Genomic DNA, 11497 nt, shown 5'->3' with positions numbered 1-11497 from the left:
GAACTAAAAAAAAAAAACTACGGAGAGCCGGGGGATGGTGGCGCATGCCTTTAATCCCAGCACTCGGGAGGCACAGGCAGACAGATCTCTGTGAGTTCGAGACCAGCCTGGTCTACAGAGCTAGTTCCAGGATAGGCTCCAAAGCCACAGAGAAACCCTGTTTCAAAAAATCAAAAAAAAAAACTTTATTACTTTTTATTAAAGGAGAGGGACTGTTTTAGATTACATTTTATTTATTTTTTAAGATTTGTTTATTTATTATGTACACAGTGTTCAGCCTCCATGTATGCCTGCAGGCCAGAAGAGAGCACCAGATCTTGTTACAGATGGTTGTGAGCCACCATGTAATTGCTGGGAATTGAACTCAGGACCTCCGGAAGAGTGGTCAGTGCTCTTAACCTCTGAGCCATCTCTCCAGCCCAAACTTTATTACTTTTAAACATACATTTTTTTATGATTGTCTATACTCATTTTAAGCACCTAAACATATTTTTAAACTAACTACCTATTCAAAGTTTTGGCCTAGACCTGAACTTTTTTTCTTCCCCCTGCATCAGCAGCATTTTGTAAATGGAAATTTTTGTCCCGCCCAGTTCTGCAACTGTTCAATCTCAAAGAAACACAGAGTCTTATATTAAGTACAAACTGTTTGGCCTTTTAGCTCAGGCTTATTATTAGTTAGCTCTTACCACTTAAATTAACCCATAATTATTGCCTATGTTTAGCTACATGGCTTGGTACCTTTTATCAGAGAGGCATTATCATCTTGCATCCTCTGCATCTGGCTGGTGATTTCATCTCTGCCTCTCCTCTTCCCAGAATTCTACTCTGGTCACCCCACCCGTACTTTCTTCCTGGCTTCTGGCCAATCAGTGTTTTACTAAACCAATATGAGTGACAAATCTCTACAGGTTACAAGAGCATTATCCCACAGCATTGTGAACCAAATCTTAAATGACTAGGTGGTGGCTGGGCTATCTGCTTGCTTTGTGGCTCCACTTAGCACTTGGTGCTGACAGCTGGCTCCACCCCCTTCAGGTCCCTGAGAGCTGAGCCTTACACCTGCGGGTACCTCCTGTGGTTGCTGGCCAGGAGCTGCATTTACTTACCCCAGTTCCAGGAAGCAGCTGGGTTTGTGCTGAGGCAGGCATTTTTACCTAGCTTCCCATTCTAACTAGTAGTATGCCAGTTATTCAAGTGCTCAGCTGTGTGACAGGAGTTTTTTTGTTTTGTTTGTTTTTACAAGAGAGAGCATGAACGCAGTCCCCGACTACCACAACTTATGCAGTTGAGTTTCCCATATTTGGGGAAATTGCAGGGGTCAACACATCTGGGGTGCAATGGATAAGCCTTGCCCTGGGAAAACCACCTTAGTGATCATGGTATCTCCTCTTCCAGTACAACAGACCCTCTTAAAGAAGCTGCACCTCTGAACCTCTATAAACTGTGAACACTGAGCCTGTCAGGAAGTCACATTGAACTCCATGTTCAGAACATTTTTTCAGCTTTCTCAGACTCTGGTTTTTGTTGTTGTTGTTGTTTTTGTTTTGTTTTGTTTTGTTTTTGTTTTGTTTCTTCTTTTTGAGACAGGGTTTCTATGTAGCTTTGGAGCCTGTCCTGGAACTAGCTCTAGTAGACCAGGCTGGCCTTGAACTCACAAAGATCCGCCAGCCTCTGCTTCCCTGAGTGCAGGAAATAAAGGCGTGTGCCCCGCAGTGGCCCATGAACTCATTTTATCCAGGAAAAACTCACTGAGACATGATAGTTTAGTAGCAATGGGTAGAATGACGAGGGATGGGTAGAGTCCTGACTGAGATTGGAGGAGATTCAGAGTTTCTCAGGGTTTCACACATTTCACATAATAAAGGTTCTTCCTATGTTCAGTGGAGCGATTACAGTACAAATCCTGGCAGTTCACAGCAGGAGAACCTAGGGTGGGCGATCCAAACAGCAACCCCAGTTTCCATCATCTGACCCCCCACTCCTACCATCCATCATAAAAAATGAAGTGTGCAGTAGAGAAACGTACACCCTTAATCAACAGACATTTATTGAGCTCCTGGTGTGTGCTAAGCACCGAGGCAGAACACACAGAGATATCGGATTGGATGGCAGCCCACAGGGAAATTCTGGATGCCCTCAGAAAAGAAGTGGTAGACAGGGAGATACCTATCAATCACAGGCCTTCTCCCTTCTGTGGTTTCAGGAAATGGAAGGGTCCAGAAAGAGACACCTTAGATGACATCCAAGACTTAGACTTACATGTTCCATGTGTATAAGATACATGTGTATAACTCACACAACTATAGATGTGTACAGGACAAAAACTGCGTATATGTTGCATATGCACAGGCTTTATGTGCAGAGTCAGAGTCTATGTGTGCACAGGACACATGGATACGGCACAAGAACTCCATCTGCCCCAGCCAGAGCAAAGGGATGGGGAGGGTCTCGGGACAGCAAGACCTGTCAAGGCTGGGGCTGGTACTGGCCCTCTGTGGCTGTGAAGAAGTCATCCAGAACACTTCGAAGGTAGTCAAATGTGGGCCGGTCCTCGGGACGCTCCTTCCAGCACAGCATCATGAGGTGGTACAGCTCCTCCGGACAGTTGTCAGGTCGGACCATTCGGTACCCTCGCTCCAGATTCTGAATCACTTCAGGGTTGGTCATTCCTGGAAGGTTGATGGGAGAAAGAACATCAAGCCTTTAAATGTTAGAAACCTAGGGCTGGAGAGATGGCTCAGTGGTTAAGAGCACTGACTGCTCTTCCAGAATTCCTGAGTTCAATTCCCATCAACCACATGGTGGCTCACAGCCATCTATAATGAGATCTGGCGCCCTCTTCTGTTGTGCAGGTGCACATGGAAGGAAGGTTGTATACATAATAAATAAATAAATAAAAGAATATCCTGGGGGCTGGAGAGATGGCTCAGTGGTTAAGAGCACTGACTGCTCTTCCAGAGGTCCTGAGTTCAATTCCCAGCAACCACATGGTGGCTCACAACCATCTGTAATGAGATCTGGTGCCCTCTTCTGGCCTGCAGGCATATATGCAGGCAGAATACGGTATACACAATAAATAAATAAATAAATATTAAAAAAAAGAATATCCTATATTTATAAAAAAAATGTTAGAAACCTAAAAGCAAGGCTGATGCTAATTTGGAGATCTTTCTTTCTTTCCTATCTATAGTCCTATCTATCTATCTATCTATCTATCTTTTTATCTATCTTCTATCTTCTTTTCAATCAATCTATCTATCATCTTCCTTTTTATCTATCTATCTATCTATCTATCTATCCATCCATCTATCTTTGAGGTACTTGGAATTGAATACAGGATTTTATGCATGTTAGTCAAGCAGTCCATCACTGAGATACAACCCAAGCCTATAGTTTGGATGTTGAATGTCTTCTCATGTGTTGAAAGCCTGGCCCCCAACTCATGCACTAATGAGATACGGTAGAATCTTTAAGAAGTGGAGTCTTTAAACTCAGCACTCAGAAGGCAAGGCAGTTGGATCTCTGTGAGTTCAAGGCCAGCCTGGTCTACAGAGAAAGTTCCAGGACAGAGATGTTACATAGAGGGGATTAAAAGGAAGAAGTGGGTTCTAGTCATACATGGTGACACGTGCCTTGAGATCCCAGCACTCAGGAGGTAGAAGCAGGTGGATCCCCATGAATTCAAAGCTATCCTGGTCTACCTAATAAATTGCAGGTTAGCTATGGCTACATAGTGAGATCCTGCCTAAAAAGAGAAAGACAGAAACAATGAGAGATATGGGGATGGAAGTTAGGTCACTGTGGACATTCTCTTGAGGGACAACATGCTGAAACCAGAGTCCTCCTCTTCCTCTCTTTGCTTCCTGCTATGAGGTAACAGTTAACTATACCATGTGCCAGATACGCTCCCCCAAAAAGAAAAGAAAATCAGTGAAACAGAATCTCTGAAACAAAATGAATCTTTTTTTTTATCCTCTCTCTTTTTTTAATTTTTTTTTTTTTTATTTTCAGGACAGGGTTTCTCTGTATAATAGCCCCTAGCTGTCCTGGAACTAGTAGCTCTGTAGACCAGGACGGCCTTGAACTCACAGAGATCCGACTGCCTCTGCCTCCAGAGTGCTGGAATTAAAGGCAGGCGCCACCACCACCTGGCTCTCTTCTTTCTTTAAGACAGTTACACTACGCAGCTCTGGCTGGCCTAAAACTCATTACGTAGACCAGCCTGGCCTCAATTAAAGATCCGCCTGTTTCTGCCTCTCAGATTCTGGAATTAAAGAATGTACCACCAGGGGGCTGGAGAGGTGGCTCAGGGGTTAAGAGCACTGACTGCCCTTCCAGAGGTCCTGAGTTTGGCCAGGCGGTGGTGGCGCACACCCGTAATCCCAGCACTCGGGAGGTAGGGGCAGGCGGATCTCTGTGAGTTCAAGGCCAGCCTGGTCTACAAAGGGAGTTCCAGGACAGGCTCCAAAGCTACAGAGAAACCCTGTCTCGAAAAACCAAAAATAAAAACCAAAACAAAACAGAGGTCCTGAGTTCAATTCCCAGCAACCACATGGTGGCTCACAACCATCTGTAATGAGATCTGGTGCTCTCTACTGGCACCAGATATATATAGGCAGAATACTGTATACATAATAAATAAATCTTTAAAAAAAAAAGAATGTACCACCACGCCCAGCAAACTTGATTCTTTTTAATTTTGTTTATCAAGACAAAGTTTCTCTGTGTAGCCCTGGCTGTTCTGGAACTCAATCTACAGACCAAACTGGCTTCAAATTCACAGAGATCTGCCTGCCTCTACCTCCTAGTACATGGATAAAGGTTAGGTCACTGTGCTACTACCACCCAGGTTAAAAATATTTTATTAATTATTACTAAATTTGTGTGTGATGTGTGTGGGCCAACACATGGGCCAAAGCCTCTGCGTGAAGGTCAGAGAACAACTTTTCTTTTCCTTCAGTTTTTTGAGACAAGGTTTCTCTATACAGCTCTGGCTGTCCTGGAACTCACTACTTAGATGGGGCTGGCCTCAAACTCAGAGATCTGCCTGCTTCTGCCTCCAACGTGCTGGGATTAAAGGTGTGTGCCACTACGCTTAGCTTAAACTTTTTATTTTTTATGTGTATAAATGTTTTATATGTCTGTGTATCACATATGTGAAGTGCCCCAGGAAGTCACAAGAGGGTACTGAATTCCTTGGAATTGACGTTATAGACAGCTGTAAGCTGCCATGTGGTTGCTGAGAACCAATCCCAGGTCCCCTTAACCACTGAGCCATCTCTCCAGTCTCCCGTGCTCTCTCACCATGAAAGAACGGTTTTTTTTTTTTTTTTTTTTTTTTGATTTTTCGAGTCAGGGTTTCTCCGTAGCTTTTGGTTCCTGTCCTGGAACTAGCTCTTGTAGACCAGGCTGGCCTCGAACTCACAGAGATCCGCCTGCCTCTGCCTCCCGAGTGCTGGGATTAAAGGCGTGCGCCACCACCGCCCGGCTGGGTTTTTTTTTTTAAGATAGTGTTGTCACAGGGTATTTGTGCATACTGCATGATGCTGTGTCACAGAAAAGCCTGTCAGATATTCTAGGCTCATAGGCTCAAGATGGATGCCTCAACATTGCAGAGAAACCTTGGGTGACTGTCATTTTTTGTCTTTTTGAGACAGCGTTTCTCTGTGTAACAGCTCTGACTGTCCTGAAACTCACCCTGTAGACAGAGATCTACAAGCGTGCGCCACCACCACCCAGATAACAACTTTCAAGCGTGGGTTCTCTCCTTTCACCTTCCCATGGGTTCCAGGGATTGAACTCAGGTCCTCAGGCTTGCTCAGCACATGTTTTACCCTCTGGGCCACCTCGTTGCACCCCCAACTTTCTTCTTTATAAGTTGACCATCTCAGGAGTTTTTTGTTGTTTTGTTTTCAGTAAACAGAAAGCTGGCTAACACAGGTGATGTTCAGAATATGTAACTACCAATCCAAAATGATACTGGTCTTCATGATGGTAGACACTAGCGTTCCCTGCTGAATGTCGGTCCTATTTTTACAGTACTGATCCAATTACTCGCTCAGTAACAAAAGCGCCAACTGCAGGACCTTGACCGAGCTTCCTCATCTAGAGTATAGACTAAATCCTCGCTCCTCTTCCCTGAGTTATGGTGAGGATTGCGTGAATCAGTGTGTATAAACAAGCATAGTTGTTTGGAGATTTTTTTTTTTTTTTTTTGTAATGTCTACCTGGGATTGTTCTCTAGGGGCAGCAATGGGGCCGTCGGGGCTCAGGACAGGATGAGAACCCAGTCAGGCAGTGCTGAGGCATCTCTAGCCTTGAGACTATGCACAGGAGATACTGTATCAGGACAGGAGATGAACACTGGCCTATGAGATGGGACAAGCCCAGAGCTGGGAAATCTTTTGGCCCCTAAGAGTCTAACCTGCTTCAAAGGGCTTTACACTCCTGGGGTCAAATTTCAGCTCACCATGCTGGGGCTGTGGGAAGTTTCTGCCAAAGTGGCCTCTGCTTCCTACCTCCCGACTCGTTTCTGTGCCATTTCCTTTCCCCCCGAGGTTATCAACTTCCTTTTAGAAACGTTCCACTCCTAGGCCTCCAAGTATAGCTCCGCGACAGTGAGCTTGCCTTGAATGCACAAGACCTGGGTTTGATCCCCAGTCCCTCCAAAACCAGACACATAGGTGTGTGCCTGCAATCCCAGCCCCTCCCAGTGAGGGGAAAGCAGGAAAATCCAGAGCTCAGGTGGCATCTTCAGATTCATAGATAGTTAGATGGCCAGCCTGGGCTACAAGAGACATTGTCTCAGAAAACAAAACAAAACCCAATGACTAAAACAGAAACTTTCAAAATAAAATTCTACCTGTCTTGGTTGAATGTGGGGGAGGGCGTGTCTACACGGCTTTCTCTCTTTAGCTGTGAAGAGGTTTCATTAGAAAAGGACCAGTGCCCAGTGAGCAGCTTCGATGGGTCGGACTGCTTCTCAAAGTCTCTCGTTTCACGTATCGGGAAACTGAGGCTCAGAGGGATGACATCACTTACCCAGAGTGTTATGGCATATTCCTTTAACTATGTGAGGGGGTGTAACATTTGTTTGTGCTGTATTTGATTAATTATGTAAAGTGGTGGCACACGCCGTTAATCCCAGCACTCGGGAGGCAGACGCAGGTGGATCTCTGTGAGTTTGAGGCCAGCCTGAACTACAAGAATTAGTTTCAGTACAGGCCCCAAAGCTACAGAGAAACCCCATCTCAAAAAAAAAAAAAAAAAAAAAAAGGCCAATAACTAGGCAGTAAAGGGATAGGCAGGGCTGGTGAGGAGAGAATAAGGAGGAAAAATCTCGAACTAAGCAGAAGACGAGGAGAAAGAGGGAGAACAAGAGGGACAGGACCAGGGACAAAATTTATGCAGCATCCAGCCAGTCAGACACTAGAGGAAGCAGGAAAGTAGGACATACAGAAAGAAAGAAAAGTGAAAAGCCAAGAAGCAAGAGGTAGATAAAGGGAAACAGGTTAGTTTAAGTTAAAAGAATGAGCGAGAAACGAACTTAAGCTAGGCTAAGCATTCACAACTAACAAGGAGTCTCCGTGTCATTATTTGGGAGGTGGCTCGTGGTCCAAAAGAAAGCTGGTGCAGCAGAATGAGGAGGAGCAGTGCCATAGTGCGGCCTAAGCACTGTTCTGATCTCATGTGTGAGAAAGAAGGGCCTGAGCCAGGCAGGCGTGGAACACGCCTTTGATCCCAGCGCTCAGGAGACAGAGGCAGGCGGATCTCTAAGTGTTCGAGGTCACTACAGAGTGAGTTCCAGGACAGCTATGACTAAGTAACTCTGTAAAAAAAAAAAAAAAAGGAAAACAACAACAATAACAAAACAAGGAGAAAAGGAATAATCTGGTTAACAGTCAAAAAGAAATCAATCATGGTAAGAAAAGGAAAGTTTCACACCCTGAGCCAGATCCACTTCCGTCACACTTAGGTGGCCTATGCCAGAACTGAGCAAGGAGCTATGCATTTTGATAGAGATGGAAGCCAGGGCTGGGAGACGAAGCATCTAATAGAGGATGCTGGAGTCCAAGTGGATGGAAGAGAAGCATCTAGAAGTTTTCGAGTCTGAGCCTGAGGAGTGAGTGGGAAGACATGGATTTGCTACTCTTCCTTGTGGCCCTTCGAGTTCCTTCCTTTAATGCTCACCTGGGTAAGGGATTCGGCCATGGGTGACAATCTCTGTCAGTAGGATCCCGAAAGACCACACATCCGACTTGATGGTGAAGGTCCCATAGTTAATGGCTTCTGGTGCTGTCCATTTAATGGGAAATTTGGCCCCTAGAGGGAGGCAAAGTTAGGTCACCTGAGTATGCGTTCTCTACCGCTGGCTCTGAACCTCCTCTTTATCCTGCACCTACCCTCCCTGGCTGTGTACTCATTGTCCTCAATGAGGCGTGCCAGGCCAAAGTCTGCGATCTTGCAGCTCAGTGTGTCAGACACCAGGATGTTAGCAGCCCGCAGGTCGCGATGGATGTAATTCCGCTCTTCAATGAATGCCATGCCCTCTGCAATCTGCAAGCCAGGAACAGGTCATCAGTCTTGACCCCACTGACGCAGAAGCCATACTCAGCCCTTTGCCATTCTCCTTACCTGGGCTGCCATGTCCAAGAGTTTGTTGATGTTCAATTTGATGCCAGAGGGAGTCTTGAGAAAATCTACTAGGCTCCCTGTGAGCAAAAGCAAGAATTGGTGACCTAAATTGCCCGGGAGGCAGCTCCAAGACCCTTCTACTCCACCTACCATCCGGAAGTAGTGACTGACAGTGGAGAGAAAGAACAAGGACTGAGAAAGAGTATGTGCCTGAGTGTGGGGATGGGATGCTCGGCACATGGGAAGGCCTGTTCCAGAGGGAGGATCCAATGCTTCCTGCCCTCAGTTGAGGTAGAACCCCGGTTCCACGGCAGCCAAAGCTCTGCATGCTCCCCGGCTGCGTTTTCTTCCTGTAGACATGTATTTCTCACTCCCTCACAGGCCATTTTTAGATCCTTTACACAGATGTCTAGGCTCTTCAGTCTCTTTGCTTCATCTTTTTCTCATAGAAGTTTCTCCTTTTCTTTTCCAGTCCAGCTGGACCTTTCTTCCAGACTCTCCTACCAGGCATCATAAATTGCTTCACCATTTACCTCCCTGAGGCATTCAGGAATGTCCCCAAGTCACACACTCTGCTTTTCTCAGTGTCTGCTGTCAAATGCGGTTTCAGCTGGGTATGATGGGGCACATCTTTAATCCCAGCACCCAGGAAGCAGAGGTAGGAGGATCTCTGCAAGTTTAAAGTCAGCCTGGGCAGTGCAGAGCGTTCTCGACCAGCCAATGCTACATAGTAAGACCCTGTCTCAAAAATCAAAAAGTAGGGGCTGGAGAGATGGCTCAGAGGTTAAGAGCATTGCCTGCTCTTCCAAAGGTCCTGAGTTCAATTCCCGGCAACCACATGGTGGCTCACAACCATCTGTAATGAGATCTGTGCCCTCTTCTGGCCTGCAGGCAGAGTACTGAGAATACTGTATACATAATAAATAAATAAATCTTTAAAAAAAATCAAAAAGTAGACTAATAAAAACAAAACCCTGCACAAGACTGACAATCCTGGGGCTGGAGAGCTGGCTCATGGTCTTATAAGTACTTGCTTTTACAGAAGACCCCAGTTCGGTTCCCAGAACCCGTGTTCAATGACTACACATAACTATAGCTCCAGGGTCTGTGATGCTCTCTTCTGGCCTCCCCAGTCACCCGAATGCATGTACACAGACACACACACACGTAATAAAAAATAAACTACTGCCAGTTGGTGGTGGCACACACCTTTAACCCCAGCACTCGAGAGGCAAAGGCCAGAGGGTTTCTGAGTTTGAGCCAGCCCTGTCTGCAAAGAGAGTTCCCGGGGCAGCGAGGGCTACACAGAGAAATCCTGTCTCAGAAAAAAAGAGAGAAAAGAAACCACCAATGACAAAACCTATTTGCCTTTTTTCAGAACTCATTAGCCAATGCCGTTTGTTTCCCTTCCTAAGACAGAGTCTGCCCCCCCCCCCCACCAGACAATCTGAACCACATAAAAATTCAAGGCAGGGCCGGCACTGACTTCTTCCGTCCTCATAGACCGTTGTCCTTTCAATAGTGTCTCTGTCTTTTAATTACATGTGTTTACTCATGGGGGCAGCACACGCATGGAGATCACAGGACAACTGGCAGGAGTCAGCGCTTGACCTCTATGTGGATTCCAGGGCTTGAACTCCTGTTTGTAAGTCTCATCAGCAAGTACCGTTGCCTGCTGACCCACCTTGCTGACCCTAACACTGTCTTACAGATCGAAAAGAACTACTTGAAGCAGAAAGAAATCGTGTGATCGAGCCGGGCAGTGGTGGCGCACATCTTTAATCCCAGTACTCGGGAGGCAGAGGCAGGCGGATCTCTGGGAGTTCGAGGCCAGCCTGGTCTACAGAGCTAGTTCCAGGACAGGCTCCAAAGCTACAGAGAAACCCTGTCTCGAAGGGGAAAAAAAAGATAGTGGGATGACAACAGGGTCCTCAAGTGACATAGCGGGGGCCACCATAGCAGGGCCACCCACCGTTCTCCATGTATTCAGTGATTATGTAGATGGGCTCCTGGGTGACCACTGCATAAAGCCGGACCAGTCGCTGGTGCTGCAGCTGCTTCATGAGGTTAGCTTCAGCCAGGAAGGCATCAGGGGACATGCTCCCTTGCTTCAGGCTCTTCACTGCCACCTTCGTATGCCCGTTGTAGTACCCTGGAGGTGGTGGATAGGTGGGTCGCGGATGAACAAGGCAGTGGCCCTGGATAGGCCAGTGTCTCACATCTTGGGGACATCTCTCTTTCCATACTCACCCATCCACACTTCCCCGAACTGGCCAGCTCCCAGCCGCTCAACCAACTTCAGTGTCTCCCTGGGAACCTCCCATTCATCCTCCCACCACGGCTTCTGGGGCTTCTGGGTCTGGCAAGGACGGCTTAACTTTGTGCACAGCCCGTCCGAGGCATCTGCAAGGACAAAGGGAAGCGTGAGGCAGTCACTTTTGGAGACCTTGGGGGCTCCCTCCAGTCCCTACCTCTCTCCGCGCGTTCCCGCAGGGGAAACAGACTGGCATGGGAGGGGAGCCTACAGGGTCGAGGGTCAGGTACTACCGATGGCTGGAGGGTCCCTAGGATGGACAGGGGGGAGATAAGCCGCTAGGGTGGGCACAGGTGAAAGTGGTCTGCCAGAGCTCACTGGTGTAATGGCGGACCAGCTCGTGTAGGCCAGGAAAAGTGATCCGAGGGGAGATGTAGAAGCCGCCATTGTCTAGGTTACGGATCTTGTAATGTTTCACCACTTCTCCCTGGTTTTGGTCGAAGTCTCTGACAGACAGTGAAAAAGATCCTGAAGAAAGATTGGAGAGGTGAGGAGAGAGGAGGAGAAATTGAAGAGGATTAAGGCGGGGGTGGGGGGGAAGAGGCA

At 46.9% G+C, this 11497-nt stretch overlaps 1 protein-coding gene and 1 non-coding gene across 2 annotated transcripts in view; both read right to left on the bottom strand.

Moving 5' to 3' along the window:
* Positions 1-1242: 1242 nt before the first annotated feature.
* LOC121448957 lies at positions 1243-1401 on the bottom strand. Its single transcript, XR_005974426.1, has one exon. It is a non-coding gene; the product is annotated as a U1 spliceosomal RNA (small nuclear RNA).
* Positions 1402-2037: 636 nt separating this feature from the next.
* Positions 2038-11497, bottom strand: part of Lck (LCK proto-oncogene, Src family tyrosine kinase) — a 28573-nt gene continuing 19113 nt past the window's right edge. Inside the window, exons 7-13 of the mRNA XM_041651917.1 lie at positions 11270-11419; positions 10888-11040; positions 10610-10789; positions 8638-8714; positions 8406-8559; positions 8194-8325; positions 2038-2672 (exon numbers count right to left, since the gene is read on the bottom strand). Of these exons, the coding sequence (XP_041507851.1) occupies positions 2470-2672; positions 8194-8325; positions 8406-8559; positions 8638-8714; positions 10610-10789; positions 10888-11040; positions 11270-11419 (1049 nt within the window). The 3' untranslated portion in view covers positions 2038-2469. The remainder of the gene's footprint in view (positions 2673-8193; positions 8326-8405; positions 8560-8637; positions 8715-10609; positions 10790-10887; positions 11041-11269; positions 11420-11497) is intronic.

This window comes from Microtus oregoni, unplaced genomic scaffold (genome assembly GCF_018167655.1).
Source record: "Microtus oregoni isolate MIOR12 unplaced genomic scaffold, Mior012 000005F_ref0000423, whole genome shotgun sequence".
NCBI classification, from domain to species: domain Eukaryota; kingdom Metazoa; phylum Chordata; class Mammalia; order Rodentia; family Cricetidae; genus Microtus; species Microtus oregoni.
Note: the sequence above shows the minus strand (reverse complement) of the source record. Positions and strands in the feature narration are given on the sequence as shown.